This window comes from Phyllobates terribilis, unplaced genomic scaffold, assembly GCF_046119375.1.
Source record: "Phyllobates terribilis strain yellow unplaced genomic scaffold, ASM4611937v1 Scaffold_2__4_contigs__length_985480577, whole genome shotgun sequence".
In the NCBI taxonomy this organism is placed as follows: Eukaryota; Metazoa; Chordata; class Amphibia; order Anura; family Dendrobatidae; genus Phyllobates; species Phyllobates terribilis.
The window spans coordinates 616,646,256-616,667,190 of record NW_027362762.1 but is presented as its reverse complement, the minus strand read 5'-3'; the positions used below and the strand labels follow the sequence as shown (position 1 = coordinate 616,667,190).

The following is a 20,935-nucleotide window of genomic DNA, read 5'->3' as shown; positions in this document are numbered from 1 at the left end:
GGCCTCATCGCGTTCCCAGAACTTAGCGACACTTCAGCCAGGTATGCTGTTTGATGTTGGGAACCAGACGCTTGCAATGTCCCAGCAACTGCTCCTCTCTTCTATCGCCACTTAGCTTTTTCTAGTACTCCATTTGCCTTTTCAGTCTCTCATAAGGTCGGCGTCCAGAGAAAACCTCAAGCATTCTCAACTTTCCAGCCTGCCCTGGTTACGTAGTACGCTAGCATCTCTTGCAAAGTCGGGTTTCCCTCTGATCAAGCCTAGCCTATTGTGCTGCTGCTACCTCCCTCATCCTCTGCTGATTGCTGCCCAGGGGATCACTGTGACCTGGGTATGAGGATATCCCCTTATTCCTGCATGGGTCCCCAGCTCTTCTGTACCTAGACCGTGGTTGCAGTTGTGAAACTATTGTCAGGGGTCTCTACCACCCTTAGCACTATGACCACTGCCCATTGTTACACCCACCTGCTGTACAGCATCTGCACAGCCGATTACAGAGGCTACCTAAGTGGTTTTATATCAGTTTATCGCCCAGGTCAACGTCTGTAACTTCTGGGATGCAATCACGGTCTCTTTCCCCCTTTCCTGATGTCCGAAATTGGGAGAGATTGTGCTCACCAGACTGCCATGATTACCTCTAGGTTAGCAGAGGTTTTCAGAGGTCCGTGGTGATTCATGCTTCTGGCACTGCCTGCACCTTTGTCATCATTTGTGCACTCCATTTCTAAATTGGCCATAACTTCATCTCAGTGGGTGTTGAGTTTGCCAAGGTGATATTGTCCTGGTTTGCAGTTTTGAAGCATCTAACAGTTTCCCCCCGGTCCCTCATATACTGACCACCAGTCGGGTGAAGCTAGCAGAGAACCTTGGAACCTAGATGCTACTCTTTCTACTGAGTAGGACAGACCCTCCAGCTGAGATCTTCCACTTGGGCGAATCCTACAGGTAACTTGCAATAAAGAGCTTATTCTGACCACCTTAAGCAGGAGTGGAAAACTTCTGTGGTAACTGTATTTTCATTCCCACCCCTGGAACAGCTTTGGCACATCCCATGGTTTCTGTGTCCCCCAATGAAGTGTCCGAGAAATAAAGATTTTTGGTACTCACCATGGAATCTCTTTCTCGTAGTCTACATTGGGGAACCCAGCACTCACCCTTGGTTGCCCAGTCGGGCATGCATTTACGCTGTTTTTCTCTCGGTGTGTAATTGGATCATTTTCCTTTAATGCTTTAGTTCTGTTTGCTTATCTTACTGCTTTTCTCACTAAACTGAGAAGGTCTGATGCTACCAGGCGAGGTATAGTCTGCTGGGGAGGAGACCATTTTCTTTTGTTCGGATGTATTATTCGTGTCAGCCTCCAGGTGGCAGCAGACTAACCCATGGATTCTGTGTCCCCCAATGAAGAATATGAGAAAGAGATTTTATGGTGCATACCAAAAATCTTTATTTATTAAAAATTAATTTTTGAAAGCCGATTCTCATGCAGATCAGTGTCCGGCACATAGCCTGAAACAGCTCATTTACATATAAGAAAAACATGGATTTCTCTTGAATAAGACATCGGATTTCAAATATCAAAGTATCATTTTATTCAGCTTCCTATAACCTCCATTCCCATATACACGGTTTAGTAGGGTTGATTCTACTGACTGAGTGTATGCTGTGGTGCTGTGTGGGGAATAGAGCTGGAGTGCCAGAGGCTTCAGATCTTCAGCCTCATTTGCATATCCATTCAAATGCTGATTTGTCAGTAATGGGGGAACAGTCTGGCCATGTAAAGGTATTTCTAGACTTGTCTTTGAAAGAACTACATTCTCATATAAATAGACTGAGTTGTGAAATCCTGTTGACAGATTCAGTTTAAAGTCCAACAATAATGGCCAATGACTCTTATAGAGCACTACTGGAACTACTACATGTAAATAAGGATTTCTCCAAACTCTTTTCTTTTCACAATATAAATAACACAATGTGGCATTATTTCCTCAATGATGATTTATATTATTTTCATGTAAATACAAGCCAACATAGCACATTTAATAGTCACTCTAAGTGCAAAATTGTGAATCCTTCCCCAGTTTCACTATGCAGCAAGATAGATATAGCAGAGATCACGTTAAAGCATCTTCAGCGTATAGAGCCACATACCATACTGACACGACGTTTTGAGGTAATAAGCATTAATTACCAAAGTATATGTATTTTGCATTGTAAATTGCAGTGGCTTTGCTGCTGGCATTTTTTTTTAATTGTATGCATCAATAATGAGTGGCCTCCAAGCGGAAGCTGGCAGAAGAATGCAACCGTTTTGCAGCTTTGGAAGCCTGAAGCTGTTAATAGATCCTGAACATATGCAGAGCAAGTCATTCTTACATTGTTATGCATATGTTTACTTAGTGCTTTTCAGGTAGAAACCATCATGTGTGCATAGCTTTGGGCTACATTTCCACATAACACATGTGAGTGTTACCATACGAGGGACGCGGAACTCTTTTTTTCTCCGGTATCATCCTATTACCTTCCTAGTAGCTTCAGCTTTTTTTCTCATCCCTTTTTTCTCATTGAAGCAGGTAGACTGAATGAACATTTTTTATCCACTGACTCTTGGGCTAAGTTCACACGAGCATATAAAAAATTGTTGGAGTTTCATCCAGAAGACTTAGACTTTTTTCTCACTTGTCATCCATGTGCAATCCATTGTTTTTTTTTACAACAGCTATTAATCATTTAGAAGTCCATTTCCACTTTCTTATGTTATCGTATTGCAATGTATACGTAAAATTGGATGCTATACTGAGGCTCTGTATGGCATCTGATTATTTTTTTTGTGAATCCATTGACTTGAATGGGTGAGTTTTATCTGACATACGGAAAAAACTAGTGCATGCTGTAGTACCCCATCGAATAGCATTGGTCTTAATGCTGTCAGGTGCTGATGTTTTTTTTACAGACTGCACTCGGATCAAAAGCATAGTTGTGTAAACTGAGGGTGAATTCACACATTGATGTGAATGTCGGGGTGCTGCCCAATTTATTTTTATCAGACCGCACACAGACCCAGTGAGTGTGTCCTATTATAATTCTCAACATCGGATCAGAATAGGACAAGCTCATAGATTTTTTTCAGACCCATGATTTTCACAGATGTCTGAATGTACAAGTACGAGTACTGTCCGATTAACAATCGAACAGTACTCGGACACATGGATGTGTGAATGCACCTTTAACAATGTACATATCTGTTAGGTAACTAGAAAAAAACTACAAGTACAAAGTATAGCTTCCTAGTTTTGTCTGTGTCTCATGGACAGGGCTGTGGAGCCCATTTTGGTGGAGTCGGAATCTGAGGCTGTATAAAATGGAGCGACTTCAACTCCTAAAATATATAATAAATTGGGTAGAGTAGTTCAATGCAGTTTTCCTGATCTAAGGGTCTAGGCTCTATGGGCCAGTGTGCTGTCTGAGAAAACAAGGGACAGCACTAGATGGATGGATGAATGTAGTCTTGTGCCATGACCTGAGGTCTATGGGGAAATGTAATTTACTTATCTACATGTCACAAACTGAGTGCTGTGAGGGGAAGGAGAATTTCGCAGGAGGTGAAAATTAACTCCAAAAATGATGTTCCAATAACCAGATTACCTCATTGATGATTAGCACTGATGTTTATTTTCACACAAAAAAAACTTGACTTTTTTAAATAAATCATAAATTAATATAAGTTATACTTTATGGTAGTATTCTTAATTTTTCATTTACTAAAGCAAGATATAGGTACAAAACACTCAAAAATATGAATATGAACTGAGGCTAATAAGTAAGAAGGAACTTATTAGTTTAGACGCACATGTAGACTGTGTCTGTACACTGCGTGCTTCTGGACCAAGAGACCTGGCATAAGCTTATCATACACTGACCCCCACCAATCTCACATTAATGAGCTGTCCTGAGAATAGGCCTTCATTATCACTTTATAACCAAACAGGAGACGTGGACTTACCTGAGGGGTTTACCCACACATTTCTGTTTGACTGACTAGTCATAACCTGAAAAAATTGTTTCTGGAATTAGAAAAGAAATGTATCCTTTTTATATATAAATTTCTTCTACCTGATGAAATAGGTGATTTTTTGCATAACTCTAAATGTGTAATAGTGTCCACTAATCAAGCACCCCATCCAATGTATTGTTTCTTAACAGTTCATGAAGTTTTTTGCGTCTGGCGTTCAGTAACTATCTTGCTAACATGCAGGTTTACCTTTACAGATGTCTGTGTATATTTGCAATACTCATATGTCTTTTACTGACATCACGGCTTTCCATGAAAATACAGGTTTCACACTGCATGTATGTGATGTGTATATATTGTTTTCTCTTGTTTTAGAATTTGTAAACTCAGCTTCAAACCTGTTAAAACTTCCTCCTGACCTACTACTGGAAAGATTATGTTTCCGCACTATTACCGCTGGGAAACAAGTTTTCAAGAAGCCATGCAAGAAATCAGAGTGTGAAACAAGGAGGGATTGTCTGGCCAAAACGATCTATGCTAGGTGAGTTAAAAAGTCGATAAACTCAAATTATTGGGAATAACTTTTAACTCCACATCCACTTTCATTAGGTTAAAATAATAAATGAAGGTGTTACTCACCCTCCCCTGGTCTCCAGGGCTGCCATGGTCTTTGTTGTCAGCATATATGACCACTGCATGGGCTTAATGTCTCATGGTGTCTACATCCGTAGAGTGACTGAGCCCAGTGATTGGCTGCAGGACCTTTTTTCTCTGTAGTCATTACGGCTCTACTGAAGCTTGTCAGCAAAGTCCACGGCATTGTCGAAGACATAGTGGTGGACCTGGGCAGGATGATTTTATTATTTTATATAACGGTAATGGGGAGGGAAAGGTTATTCCCAGAAAACCCCTTAAAATCATTTCCAACATTATTAAAAACTTTTAACTTTTGACTCTATTTTTTTTTCTTTGTAATGAATTGTGATCAGAGTGATAACTGTAAATATACTGTCTAATGATGATATTATTTTTCTTTTTTTTTTGTTAACTTTCAAGTGTAAAAGATATGTTCTTGTGTTTGTAGGCAATAACAAGATATACAGTGGGTATGGAAAGTATTCAGACCCCTTTAAATTTTTCACTTTGTTTCATTGCAGCAATTTTGGTAAATTCTAAAAACTTCATTTTTTTTCTCATTAAAGTACACTTTGCTCGCATCTTGACTGAAAAAAACAGAAATGTAGAAATTTTTGCAAATTTATTAAAAAAGAAAAACTGAAATATCACATGGTCATAAGTATTCAGACCCTATGCTCAGTATTGAGTAGAAGCACCCTTTTGAGCCAGTACAGCCCTGAGTCTTCTTGGGAATGATGCAACAAGTTTTCACACCTGGATTTGGGGATCCTCTGCCATTCTTCCTTGCAGATCCTCTCTAGTTCCGTCAGGTTGGATGGTTAACGTTAGTGGATAGCCATTTTCAGGTCTCTCCAGAGATGCTCAATTGGGTTTAGGTCAGAGCTCTGGCTGGGCCAGTCAGGAATGGTCACAGAGTTGTTCTGAAGCCACTCCTTTGTTATTTTAGCTGTGTGCTTAGGGTCATTGTCTTGTTGGAAGGTGAACCTTTAGCCAAGTCTGAGGTCCAGAGCACTCTGGAAGAGGTTTTCATCCTCTATCTCTGTACTTGGCTGCATTCATGTTTCCTTCAATTGCAACCAGTCGCCCTGTCCCTGCAGCTGAAAAACACCCCCATAGCATGATGCTGCCACCACCATGTTTCACTGTTGGGATGGTATTGGCCAGGTGATGAGCAGGACATTGTTTTCTCCACACATACCGCTTAGAATTATCACCAAAAAGTTCTATCTTCGTCTCATCAGAGCAGAGAATCTTATTTCTCATAGTCTGGGAGTCCTTCATGTGTTTTTGAGCAAACTCTATGCGGGCTTTCATATGTCTTGCACTGAGGAGAGGCTTCTGTCGGGCCACTCTGCCATAAAGGCCCAACTGGTGGAGGGCTGCAGTGATAGTTGACTTTGTGGAACATTCTCTCATCTCCCTACTGCATCTCTGGAGCTCAGCCACAGTGATCTTAGAGTTCTTCTTTACCTCTCTCACCAAGGCTCTTCTCCCACGATTGCTCAATTTGGCTGGACGGCCAGGTCTAGGAAGACTTTTAGTGGTTCCAAACTTCTTCCATTTAAGGATTATGGAGGCCACTGTGCTCTTAGGAACCTTGATTAATGCAGAAATTCTTTTATAACCTTGGCCAGATCTGTGCCTTGCCACAAATCTGTCTCTGAGCTCCTTGGGCAGATACTTTGAGCTCATGATTCTCATTTGGTCTGACATGCACTGTGAGCTGTGAGATCTTATATAGACAGGTGTGCGCCTTTCCAAATCAAGTCCTATCAGTTTAATTAAACACAGCTGGACTCCAATGAAGGAGTAGAACCATCTCAAGGAGGATCACAAGGAAATGGACAGCATGCGACTTAAATATGAGTGTCTGGGCAAAGGGCCTAAATACTTATGACCATGTGATATTTCAGTTTTTCTTTAATAAATTTGCAAAAATTTCTACATTTCTGTTTTTTTTTCAGTCAAGATGGGGTGCAGAGTGTACTTTAATGAGAAAAAAATACTTTTTAGAATTTACCAGATGGCTGCAATGAAGCAAAGAGTGAAAAATTTAAAGGGGTCTGAAAACTGGCAATGAGTCTTTTACAGTGCTCTGGGGGAATTTTTTTCCCACTCATCTTTGCAAAATTGTTGTAATTCAGCCACATTGGAGGGTTTGCAAGCATGAACTGCCTTTTTAAGGTCATGCCACAGCAGCTCAATCAGATTAAGGTCAGGACTTTGAGAAGGCCACTCCAAAGACTTAATTTTGTTTTTCTTAAGCCATTCAGAGGCGGACTTGTTGGTGTGTTTTGGACCATTGTCCTGCTGCATAACCCAAGTGCACTTCAGCTTGAGGTCACGAACAGATGGCTGAACATTCACCTTCAGGATTTTTTGGTAGACAGCAGAATTCATGGTTCCATTTACCACAGCAAGTCTTCCAGGTCCTGAAGCAGCAAAACGGCCCCAGACGATGTTCCTTTTCTGAAATGCTGTGTAATGCCAGATGTAATGGGGCATACACCTTCCAAACAGGTTAACCATTGTCTCGTCAGTCCACAGAGTATTCTCCCAAAAGTCTTGCCGATCATCAAGATGTTTTCTGGCAAAACTGAGACGAGCCTTTATGTTCTTTTTGTTCAGCAGTGGTTTTCGTCTTGGAACTCTGCCATGCATGCCATTTCTGCCCAGGCTCTTTCTTATAGGAAGGTCATGAACATTGACCTTAACTGCGACAATGAGTCTTTGCTGCGCTACTGGGGTAATTTTGGTCGGCTGGTCACTCCTGGGCAGGTTTACTACTGTTTTATGTTTTTGCCATTTGTGGATAATGGCTCTCACTGTGGTTCACTGGAGTCTCAAAGCTTTAGAAATGGCTTTATAACCTTTTACAGACTGATAGATCTCAATTAATTTGTTTCTCATTTGTTCCTGAATTTCATTGGATCACAGCATGATGTATAGCTTTTGAGGATCTTTTGGTCTACCTCACTTTGTCAGGCAGGTCCTAGTTAAGTGATTTCTTGATTGATTACAGGTGTGTTATATGCAGCAAAGAGTATATAAAACCAACTTTTAGTACATGTATTAAAATAATCAAATCCTATACCACACACAAAACATAATAAAGTGCTCAAGGTGCCAGTGCTCATTAAAAAAATCATGCGCTCGCCTACTATGATGATTCCAGGTGGGTCCTCGGCACATAGACTGGAAAAATAGAGAAACGAGGTACAATATACAGTTGTGCTCAAAAGTTTACATACCCGGCAGAATTTTTCCTTTCTTGGCCTAGTTTCAGAGAATATGAATGATACCAAAAAAAAAATTTTCACCACTCATGGTTATTGGTTGGGTGAAGCCATTTATTGTTAAACTACTGTGTTTTCTCTTTTTAAATCTTAATGTCAACCAAAAACATCCAAATGACCCTGATCAAAAGTTCACATACCCTGGTTATTTTGGCCTGATAACATGCACATAATTTGACACAAATGGGTTTGAATGACTACTAAAGGTAACATCCTCACCTGTGACCTGTTTGCTTGTAAGCAGTGTGTGTGCATAAAAGCTGAGTGAATTTCTGGGATCCAGACAGACTCTTGCATCTTTCATCCAGCTACTGACGTTTCTGGATTGTGAGTCATGGAGAAAGAAAAGAATTAATTGTCAACGGATCTACGGAAAAGGTAGTTGAACTGTATAACACAGGAAAGGGATACAAAAAAATATTCAAGGACTTGATAATGACAGGCAGCAGTGTTCAAACTGTGATTAACAAATGGAAAATCAGGGGCTCTGTAAAAACCAAACCACGGTCAGGTAGACCAACAGAAATTTCGGCCACAACTGCCAGGAAAATTGTTCGGGATTCAAACAAAAACCCACAAATAACATCAGCTGAAATTCAGGACTCTCTGAAAACTAGTGGCGTGGCAGTTTGGAGATGAACAATAAGGAGGCACTTGAAGAAAAATAGGCTGCATGGTCGAGTCGCCAGAAGAAAGCCATTACTGCGCAAATGACACAAAGTATCTTGTCTGCAATATGCCAAATGGCACAGAGACAAGCCTCACAACTTATGGAACAAGGTAATTTCGAGGGATGAGACCAAAATTGAACTTTTTGGCCACAACCATAAACGTTACATTTGGAGAGAGGTCAGCAAGGCCCATAATGAAAGGAACACCATTCCTACAGTAAAGCACGGAGGTGGATCGCTAATGTTTTGGGGATGTGTGAGCTACAAAGGCACAGGAAACTTGGTAAAAGTTGAAGGAAAGATGAATGCAGCACGTTATCAGCAAATACTGGAGGCAAATTTGTACTCATCGGGCCGGAAGCTGCGCATGGGACGTACTTGGACGTTCCAACATGACAACGATCCAAAACACAAGGCCAAGTCGACCTGTCATTGGCTACAAAAGAACAAAGTGAAGGTTCTGGAGTGGCCATCTCAGTCTCCTGACCTCAATATCATTGAGCCACTCTGGGGAGATCTCAAGCGTGCAGTTCATGCTAGACAGCCCAGGAATTTACAGGAACTGGCGGCTTTTTGCCAAGAAGAATGTCAGCTTTACCATCTGAGAAATTAAAGAACCTCATCCACAACAACCACAAAAGACTTCAAGCGGTCATTGATGTTAGAGGGGGCAATACACGGTATTAAGAACTTGGGTATGTGAACTTTTGATCAGGGTCATTTGGATGTTTTAGGTTGAAATTAAGATTTAAAAAGAGAAGACACAGTAGTTTGACAATAAATGGCTTCACCCAACCAATAACCATGAGTGGAGAAAAAGTTTTTTTGCTATCATTCATATTCTCTGAAACAAGGCCAAGAAAGCAAAAATTCTGCCGGGGTATGTAAACTTTTGAGCACAACTGTATGTTCCTTACATACCCTGTCGTGCCCTGTAAGTCTCCCGCATTCATAAGAGCAGTACCCAAGTGTAACCTATGTACAAAAAATAACCCTAATAAGAAAAACTCAATCCCAATGCATTTCTGCCTCAATGTCGAGGCCTCATCAGGGGAGTGTACTTAGGGATATAAGGACACAAAGTCCAATTTCATATAAGGGGTAAAGTACACCGTAATAGGTATACTAAACTAAAAAGATCGTTAGGTGCTGCAATGGCAATTACACCTTGCAATGACCGTGTAGAGTGCTGTCTAGTCAGAAAAATAATAAAAATTAGGTTTTATATACTTTTTGCTGCATATAACTGATTTACTGAGGAGTATTTTTCTCCATTCCTGGTGGATAGATGATACACTGTGTGAGGAGCTGCCAACTTACTAAAGACTATGAGAGTTTTCCAGCACGGAGTTCCGTTTCCATCGATATTATTGTGTTTTATTAGAGATTTGCTTGCTGTGTTTTATTAATGCACTGCTCGCTCATCAGCTTATGTACACTAATTTTAATTGTAAAGTGTCCAGCATTCCAGTAATCTCATCAGTATCTCAGAGGCCATAAACCATTATTCAAACAGCGACTAAGCCCATTGTGTGGGTGTTGAAAGTAAATCCAGGCGAGTCGTCACCACAGGGAGCGTCACATGCAGACCAAGGTGATGGGTTCGACCTGAGAAAAATACCTCCACTAATGGCACACTTAGATTTGGAGGGGAGGGTGAGAGCAGTTCTGCCCATTCAGAGCGCTGGTCCCAGTGAAGTAGAAAAGAAGACATATGTTTAGCGAGGGGTTGGTTAAATAATGTCGAAGAGAGGGTATCTAATCTGAGGTCCTAGAACATGGATGGATTGATGGTATATGGAGTCTTGGAGATAAGTACCGACTGGACTGGATGAAAGTGCTACAGTTGTGGGATCTGTCGCTGGGATTTAAACTTTCTTAAAGGATTGTTGCTACTGGTTATCTGTGCTTCCATCATTTTAACTGTCATCTGGAGGATCGTGGACTGTGGCAACAGACTATACTGGCTGGAGATACGAAATCTGTGGGCCAACCAAAAGTTGGGAGACAGTGAGTTTGCCTGGCACAAAGTCAGTGGAACTACTGATCCCAGGTTGGAAACTTGAGGACTGAGAGAACTGTATTTTGGCCATTTACCTGGAGTTGTTGTATTACCATGGATGTGAGGATTAAAATATTGTTGCTTCGTTAACCTGCCTAGATGATTATTTACCACCCACAACTTCAGATCTTCACAGGCTGTATTAACACAAGAACAGGTGTGGCAGTAATTAGGTCTGTGTCTGGCTAGGGAAATTGAACTCCGCTTCCCAAAGATGTGATAAACCACAGTTAATTTATGTTTTCAGGGGAGAGGCAATCACTTTTTTCACACAAGGCCCTGTAGGTTTGGATTTCTTTTTCAGTAATAAAGACCTTCATTTAAAAACTGCATTTTGTGCTTACTTGTGTCTAATATTTAAATTTTGTTTTGTGATCTGAAACATCAAATAGGACAAACAAGCAAAAGAATAAGAAATCAGGAAGGGGGCAAACACTTTTTCACATCACTGTACTTCCACAAGCACCCTGTTCTCACTATGCCTTCTCACCCTCACCCCTATTGTGATACATAGTGTGCGTATGGATGCAAATCCAATTCTTTCATTATAGTATTCAGGGGGCAGTTAGAGTCTGTTTATTAATACACATTAAATGCATTCTTTACTGGCACGTAAAGATATGGGGCCCTATTCATAATTTGTTCTTTTTCATATTTGTTGATTTATTTGTGCCAAATGCTTAAAAATGGTGCACTTAGTTCATAAATTTTGTTCAAAATCATAAATGCTCTTTGTATTTGTCTGTAACCTTTTTTGTGACCCTTTTAGCATATTATACTCACATGTTCGTTTAAAATGTTGCAAAAATTTCACCAAAAAATCCAGATGTGCATAAAATCATTTCAGGAGGTTTGTGGAGTACATTTCTGCTAACATTTTTCATCTTTAAACAAAAAAAAACGCAATTGTTTGAAAATATCTGGAAGCAATAAACCCTGGTTAAAATGGCGAACATTAAAAACAGACAAAAAAAAAAACAGGCGTCGACATGTAAAATAGGAATGGAATAAGCATTTGGGCCCATAGTGCTGTAGGTTAGAGCAGCCGCCGAGCAATGTGACAGGAGCTCTGCCTTTGCTCACTAGCTCTGGGGATTAGTGTTATGCAGTAGATTGTTATGATAAGAAAACCACTTAAGGCCCCATCACACATAACGAGATCGCTAATGAGTCACAGTTTTGGTGACGCAATAGCGATCTCGCTAGCGATCTCGTTATGTGTGACAGGGCCTTTAGAGCAGCACAGGCAGGCCAATAGACTTGGGTAAAACAGGGGTTTGGAAACCATTTCCAAGCGAATTTTTTACATTTTACTCATACCTCTTTGTCCTTTCACGAAGAGTTTTCAGCAAGCTCATTATAATCAGAAGCAGGATTACAATGACAAATAACACATGACTTTTTCACATGCTCATTAGACACGTCAATACAAAAGAGAGGGTCTGAGTCAGTCTATTGTTGCTAATGTACATGTGAATTTCCTGAAACAAGAAGTTGAAGTCTAAAATAGCCCCAGTCGCCAATGTGCAATTTCTATTTTTAATTTTTTTTTTAATAAGAGATTGTGATATACGTGAAAAAAACTGCCAGAATTGAAAAACAAAAAACTTTCAACATAAAAACCTGATTTAACTTATGGTTGCCGGTGACAAGTTCCCTTTCAGAGCGGCAAGTGGCAATTTTCAAAAAATTAATTCTCTACTCTAATTCAGAATAAATCCCTTGATCAACAGCCCATCTCTCATAATCTAGTACATATTACTAATAATGTTATTTCCATAGTTTCACTGCTCTTATAGTGCAGCATTTTACCACAGTCTTTATGAAATACTCACAGGCGTAAGGTGTGCCTGATTTATTAAAGGGCATATATCTTTTAATAAATTAGACGTTTTGCATTCTGTGTGTGCACCAGAAATAAAAGCCTATGCTAGGAATGGGCTGATGTAGATTTGGACTATAATTTGTGCCACTTTTTGGAGTAGATTAAAAGATCTGCCCGCATTTGAAAAGTTCAGTGAGCAGTGGAGAAAGTTTAACCCCTTTATGGCGACGTCCATAATAGTAAGTAGCTGCACCCTGGGCCTTGTGGACCAGCTACGTACTATTACGCGCGCTACGATCGCGCCTGCAAACAAGCGGTGCTGGGCGATCTGGCGTCGCTGTAATCGCACCAACCCGAAGAATAAAGTCATCTAATCACTTATACCGCACAAGGAAAGGCATAAAAATAAACTCTGGGGTTAAGGTTGTGCTAGCGTTGGGGTTGTGCTAGGGTTAGGGTTGTGCTAGGGTTAAGGTTGTGCTAGGGTTAGGGTTGTGCTAGGGTTAGGGTTGGGATTTTTTCAAAAGTAAAGAAAAAAAAAAAGATGACGATATGGTAACCAGTGTTGAGCGCTTGTGCTCTCTACTTGAGTTTGCATCGGGTGCTCGGGTATGCACCGAGTATCGCGGGTGCTCAAGTGACATGCTCGAGTCTCCGCCCCATATGCTTCGTGACCAAAAAAACATTTCATGGATTGCCTGCCATGCACGAGCAATCCCCGCATGTTTTTTTTTAGGTGTCTAACAACCATGAAACATGTGGGGTGGGGATTCGAGCATGTCACTCGAGCACCCGCGATACATGATGCATACCCGAGTACCCGATGCGAACTCAAGTAGCGAGCATTTGCGCTCAAGACTAGTGTTGAGCCACCCCCGTAGTTTTCGAGTTCGGTTCGGTTCGTCGAACACCCGTGTGTTCGCCGAACTGTTCGTCGAACACCTTCGAACACCGTTAAAACCAATGGCAGGCAAACAAAAACACATAGAAACACATAGAAAACACCTTCAAAGGTGTCCAAAAGCTGACAAACTGCTCAGAAGACACAACTAACACATGGAAAAGTGACAAGTACATATAGTCATGCGAAAAGAAAAGAGGTGGAGGAGTAAAAGGAGGGGGAGACACAGATATAGGCATGTCATGCCCTTCTAAAATCCAAAAAGTGAGAAGCCGACACGTTCAGTCCGCTCCTGCCCGTGCCACCTCCGCGTCGCCGGGTTTGTGCCAGAGCCGCGGTGAACCCTGACGGCCAGCCCCCCTCTCCCAATACTGGTGCCTGTCCCCTGGTGGGTCGAGCGAGCCCCCCTGTGGTGGAGGCAGCTCTAAGCTTTTTAATTTAAATTGTCTCTCTAATTTGAATGAATACACTTTAAATCCATTTACAAGGATCTATTGGAGGGCAAGTCTCATGCCAGCAGCCGCATAATTCCAGCTCCAGTAGCGTCCACTAAAGCTGCTGCAGTTAAAAAGCTTTTATAAGGATCGAGCTCGGCTGTCCACCGCAAGGCATCCTACTGCCAGTCCCAGCCCCTATGCCTTGGGGTGCCTCCTGATGCTCTTCACTGAGTATCCCGTGGTCCCGAAGCATTTCCTTTGAAAAAATTAAGTGTCCAAACTACAGGTGGTGTAGCTTGCTTAACAGCCGGGATAATCCGCTGACTAGCAGACACTGCTACTAGGCACAAAGTATTTCCTGGGCTAGATGCAGTTAAAAATTTGTAATTAGATACTCTCGTTGGATGCTGAGAAAGCATTCCATAGAGTCTCCTGGCACGCCATATATGATTCTCTTAAAAAGCTTGGGGTAGGGGTCTAGGGGACCCTTTTATAGCCAAAATCACGGCCCTGTATCGCAATACGTCACCTAGGCTGAAGATAAATGGAACTGTAGCACCCTGAGGGCTCGGTTGCTACAGAGGTATTGCACCTCACCCAGAGGTGTGATATCTCACTCTCAGGTAAGGATGTAGTGTGGATCAGGACCCGACACCTGCATGCATTACACCACATTGCCGTGGGGCAGGGCGACCAATATGCCCCTGAGATGGGCACGACAGTCCCTGTCCCTGGCTGGAGTGGGGGGAGGGAACACTGAGGAAGGGGAACCCTGTAGTGCAGGAGCAGGGAGGAAGCAGTTCCTGGGTGCATTGAGAAGGGAGTATAAAAGGTGGGCACCATCTTAGTTCAGTGCAGAGAAGTCTGAGCAGAAGTGGCAGGGAGCAGGGGCTCTGCATGAGCTCTGCTCCGGAGGCGGGCCTAGTAACAGAGGCCCAGGCCTGGAAGAGGGAGAAGGAAGGAAGAGGAGCGGAGAAGGCTCCAGGAACGAGGAACGAAGGGATCCCAGGGGTGCGGACGGGCGAGTCGCCACCACACGCCCGAATCCACCTGCGTGGAGGGGTCAGGCCAAAGGGGGAGACCGGTCCCCGAAACTAGTGGAGGCAGGAAATGACCCTCAGCTAGAAACAGGAGGCTGTGACATTTTATGTGGCGCAGCCCCTCGCTACACCCGCTAGGAAGGCACCACATAGGGTCAGGGAAACTGGCGCCAAGTTTACCAAGAGGAGGCCCGAGGCAGCCGGACAGAAGGGTTGGTAAGAAAGGCCAGACAAAGGACACACAAAGGGGGTCCTGTGAAGCGCTCCAAAGTTATCTGGGAGTTGTCTGAGCCCCTCACCTGGTGAGCACAGTACGACGTGGGCAGCCGTTACCTGCAGACGTGGTCTGGATAATAAGAACTGTGAGTAAAGGCCCTGGACTGCATCACTGACTCCGTGTCGTTACTGCTGCTGCCCTGCACCATCACCCCCATCCTCCGCATACACTGCCCTGAGGCTATACTCCTCCCGTGGGGAGTTATGCTACGCTCTGCTGCACCCACAACACCAGCCTCAGCGGTCTGCCCTGGAGCGGCGGTTCACTCTGACCGCAATCCACGGGTGGCGTAGTCGGACATTTAAACATCAAAACCACATAAATAGTTCCGCCACTGGTTTGACCGCCCTGAGCCACGGAACCGGGTCGCCGCCACAGAGACTACAACCACCAGCATCCACCAAAAAGGGTCCGGCTCCGGGTGTCCCAAGGCCCAGGGGGCGCGTCAGAACATTTTCATCACCTTTCACAATCACCAATGGGACAAGGCAGGGATGTTCTCTGTCCCCTCTCTTATACATCCTAGTGACGGAGCACCTGCTCTCATCAATTCGCCATAACCCCAATATTAGGTGGATTGAGGTGGGAGGCACCTAGTACAAGTGCTCTCTATTTGCTGATGATGTCCTAGTATATATCACTCAATCACATATATCCATCCTTGCTGTTATGGCTGAAATAGATCACTTTGTTACATGGTCAAATTTTAAAATCAATGCAGCGAAGTCTGAGGCCCTCGATGTCTCCCTCCCCAAGTCCATATAGGATTCCATCCAGTCCAACTTTCCCTTTGCCTGGCCCTCACAGGGTATCAAATACTTAGGAATTCCTATTCATAGAGACCTCTCCCATCTATGTTATCTTAATTTTGGGCCCTTTATTGAACAACTCCATACAGACCACGGTTGGCAAGTTAGAACTGTAAGATTCACTACGTGAGCCACTGGTGTTTTGTGGAAAAGCACATGTACACTGTGTTCCAAATTATTATGCAAAAAGTGTTTAGGAGTGATAAGGGAAGAATTTGTTTGTTTGTCAGTTAAACTCATTGATGGTGATGTGTGTCAGGGCTCTTTATATCACTGTAAGCAATTGCAGACACCTGTGCTAATTAGTTTGGCAGGTGTGTCCAATGAAAGGCAAGACTACTTAAGAAGGCTGTCTCACATTATTAAGCAGCCTACATTTTCTGCCAAAATGGGAAAGAAAAAGGATGTGTCGGCTGCTGAGAAGCAACAAATTGTGGAGTGTTTAGGTCAAGGCATGACTACAATCAACATTGTGCGATGATCAGGATGAAGTGTCTTGGCAATCAAGAAGTATGTAGCTGATTCACAGTACACACGTGTGCGTGCTGATAAGGGCAAATTGAGGACTCTTTCCTACAGGCAATTACGTCAGGTTGAAAGAGCAGCGGCAAAAAAGCCTTGTCATAGCAGCAGACAAGTTTTTGAAGCTGCTGGTGCCTCCAACGTCCCCCGAACAACAAGATGCAGTGTCCTTCAGAGGTTTACAGCTGTGCATACGCCATCCTGTCGACCTCCTCTATCCACTTCACACAAGCAGAAACGGCTCCAGTGGGCCAAACATTACACGAAGACTGATTTCAAAACTGTTTTGTTCACGGATGAGTGCCGTGCAGCGCTCGATGGTCCAGATGGATGGAGTGGAGGATGGCTGGTTGATGGACACCCCACGCAAACACGGCTACAGCGCCAACAAGGAGGAGGTGGAGTAATGTTTTGGGCTGGAATCATGGGGAGAGAGATTGTCGGCCCTTTTAGGATCCCTGAAGGCGCTAAAGATGAACTCCATAATGTATGTGGATTTTCTCAAACAGCACTTCCTGCCATGGTTCAAGAAGAAGAACCGTGTATTTCACAGCAAGATCATTTTTTTGCATGATAATGCACCATCTCATGCTGCACATAAAACATCTGCATCTCTGGCTGATATGGGCATAAAAGGGGACAAACTTATGGTGTGACCCCCATGCTCCCCTGACCTCTACCCCATTCAGAACCTTTGGAGCATCATTAAAAGGAGTGTCTATGATGGCGGGAGGCAGTTCACATCTAAGCAACAGCTCTGGGAGGGTATTCTGTCCTCATGCAAAACAATTGAAGCAGAAACCATCCAAAACCTGACAAATTCAATGGACGAGAGAGTTCAGAAGCTCCTTTCGAACAAGGGGTCCTATGTGAAAATGTAACATCACCTAGAATAAAGTTTTGAGTTGAAAACTGTTTGATTTCAGTTTCTAACAACCTGCTAATGCTTATAATTTCAAAAATGACCATTTTTTTGGTCTTTATTAAAATGAAAAGGTTGATCGAAAAGTTTGGGGGATCTAAGAGTGTGGCAACCCAGTAGTCATGATTACTTCGAATTCTGACAATATGAGGGTCATGCTGCAGGTAGTGCAGCAAGAAGGCACTTATGTATCTTGCGCATCTCGGAGCCCCAAAATTATTTTCCGGGCTAGATGCAGCTAAAAATTATTATTAATTTTAAATCTGGTGAAGCTTTAGTATAGATGGCCTAATAGGATCAGTGCTGCACACTGCTACAAAGCCCAAATTATTTTCCAGTCAAGATACAGATAAACATGATTAGTAATTTTAAATCTGGTGGAGCTTATTATAGATGGCCTAATAGAATCAGTGCTGCACACTGCTACAAAGCCCAAATTATTTTCCAGCCAAGATACAGATAAACATGATTAGTAATTTGAAAGCTTAAAACGGTTGGTAGGGTGATTTTAACCAATCATCAAGCTTTTACTCTCACCAGGATGACACAGGGGTAGAAAAGTCGTTTCGGATCCATGATTTGTTCATCTTTATGAACGTGAGTCTGTCTACATTATCAGTGGAGAGCTGCGTGCGCTTATCTGTCAGCACACCACCAGCAGCGCTGAACACACGTTCAGACAGAACGCTGGCTGCGGGGCATGACAAGATCTCCAAGGCGTAAGTGGCTAGCTCCGGCCATTTATCCAGATTGGAAGCCCAAAAAGAGCAAGGGTCCAGTGACACAGTCATGGCTTCAATGTTTACTTGGAGATGCTCCTGTACCATCGTCTCTAGGCGTTGACTATGTGTCAGACTTCTTGTCTCCTGTGGCCTTGCAAAGGATGGGCTAAAATAGTGGTGAAATGATTCCGCAAAATTGATGTTACCAGCAGATACTGTGGTTCTGTTACGGTTTGAGTGCTGAACACTTGACGGTCCCACGGTTGGCAAGTTGGAACTGTGAGATTCACTACGTGCACCACTGGTATTTTGTGGAAAAGCACATGTAAGATTCTGCAACAGTCTCTGCTGATACTCCTGCATGCGTGCATCCCTTTCTATGGCAGGAATAATTTCTGCAAATTTACTTTTGTACCGGGGATCTAACAGTGTGGCAACCCAGTAGTCAGGATTATTTCTAATTCTCACAATTCGAGGGTCATGTTGCAGGTAGTGCAGCAAGAAGGCACTCATGTGTGTTGCGCATCCAGGAGCACCAAGTCCCTGTTGTGTTGGTGGCGAGGTAACAATCATGCTTCCTTCCTCTGTCCTCTCCCCCCAACCTCGCACAACAGAAATGTGATCAAGGTCTCCCTCATCTGATGAGTCTTCCATCAGTTCGTCCTCCACTTCTTCCTGGGCTCCTGCACCTTCCTCACTAGTTTGGCTGCTACCATGCGCCCTGGTAAAACCATCTCCCCCACCCTCACATGCCTGCCGCCTCGGTGCTGCCGACCGTCTGGACCTTGCAGATGTTAGCCCTTCCGCATACAACTCCTCCTCCTCTACTTCCTCCACCTCCTCTTGTGCCACCACCTGACTCCGAATTCTGTTTAACATGTGCTCCAGCATGTAAATCACCGGAATAGTCATGCTGATAATGGCATCGTCAGCACTAAACATCTTCGTCGCCATTTCAAAACTGTGCAGAAGGGTGCATAGGTCCCTGATCTGAGACCACTCCTCCAGCGTGATTTGCCCCACTTCTGGATCTCGTTGGCCCAGGCTATACGTCAGAACGTATTGCACCAGGGCTTGTCGGTGCTGCCACAGTCGCTGCAACATGTGCAGAGTTGAATTCCACCGGGTAGGCACATCGCATTTTAGCCGGTGAAGTGGCAGGCCCAACGACTTCTGTAGAGATGTAAGTCGCTGAGCTGCGGGATGCGAACGGCGGAAGTGAGCACACAGCGACCGTGCCCTCTGCAGAAGGCCATCTAGTCTGGGATAGTGGGCTAAAAATTGCTGGACAACCAGGTTCAACACGTGAGCCATACAAGGCACGTGTGTGACATTGCCCCGGCGAAGGGCCGCACCCAGGTTTGCAGCATTGTCGCACACGGCCTTCCCTGGTTTCAGGTCCAGTGTAGACAACCATTCATGAAATTGGTTCTCCAGAGCTGACCACAACTCCTCAGCTGTGTGACTCACATTTCCCAGACATTTCAATGTAAAAACCGCCTGATGACGTTGAGCCCTACTGCCAGCATAGTAAGGAGGTGTGCAGGATCCCTTCTGCGCAGTTAGAAAGCTTGTGGCATGACCAGACAGGCTTTGGGTGCAGGTGGAAGACCGAGAGGAGGTTGAGGAGGCAGAAGCAGTGGAGGAACTTTGACATAAAGAGGATTGACGCACAACTCGTGGGGACGGCAAGACTTGGACAGCAGCCCCTTGTCCTGCTGTCACCATAGTTACCCAGTGCCCAGTCAGCGACATGTAACGCCCCTGTCCATGCCTACTCGTCCAAGTGTCTGTGGTGAAATGCACCCTGTCACACACAGAGTTTCTCAAAGAAGCGGTGATGTTGTGTGCGACATGCTGGTGGAGCGCAGGCACACCTTTCTTTGAGAAGTAGTGCCGACTGGGCATCTGGTACTGGGGCACTGCGACGGACATAAGGTCTCGAAAATCCTCTGTGTCCACCAGGCGGAAAGGCAGCATTTCTGTAGCCAAGAGCTTGCAGATGGTGAAATTCAACCTCTTAGCTTTCTCATGGCTAGGAGGAAATGGTCTTTTACTTGTCCACATCTGAGGGACCGAGGGCTGGCTATTGTGCTTAGACGGGGTTGATAAGGGTGTCCCCGGCAAACTGCCGGTCTGTGAGGAAGATGCAGGCGGACATGTTAGGTTGCCTTGATCCAAAGGTGGTGCTATCGATGTCGGACAGCGCTCAACACCAGCTGGTGTTACCACCTCCAAAGAAAATGATGACCTGCCAATCACGCTGGCTGTTGCGGGTAAAGAGGTGGCAGGTCTGCGCCCCAAAACAGGTGTGACTGCTGTCCCCCCAGTCACAGAGGATGAAGAGGCCGCGGATGCACAAGACATGGCAGACAGTGGTTGGCCCGGCCGGCTAGGCCGCATTGTAGCACACTGAGCTTCCCACTGCAACTTATGCTTCATGTCCATGTGCCGGTTCATGAATGAAGTACTCAAACTATGTATTTTTTGGCCTCTACTTAGCTTTTGCTGACAAATGTTACAGATAACACGAGTTGGGTCATCTTTATCGATCTGAAAAAATGCCCAGGCTATGCAAGGCTTAGCACCCATGCGACCTGAAGAGCCACCACAACTTGTGGTGAGAGGCAGAGTTGTGTTTGAGGATGCAGTTGTTGACGTACTTCCAGTACTACGTCTCTGTCCAGGAAGGCGCAACCTGACCTCGTCGTCACTAGCATCTTCCTCCACCTCCTCTGCTGACCTCATCTCTTGGCTGACTGTGGGTTGACAGTAAGTGGGATCTCCAACCTCATCATCATC

At 44.0% G+C, this 20,935-nt stretch overlaps 1 protein-coding gene across 3 annotated transcripts in view; it reads left to right on the top strand.

Annotated features, from left to right (window-relative positions):
* Positions 1–20,935, top strand: part of MYO19 (myosin XIX) — a 264,615-nt gene that overhangs the window by 121,671 nt on the left and 122,009 nt on the right. For all 3 annotated transcript variants that reach the window (XM_073666532.1, XM_073666533.1, XM_073666534.1), the window contains one exon: positions 4,386–4,551. In XM_073666532.1, the coding sequence (XP_073522633.1) occupies positions 4,386–4,551 (166 nt within the window). The remainder of the gene's footprint in view (positions 1–4,385; positions 4,552–20,935) is intronic.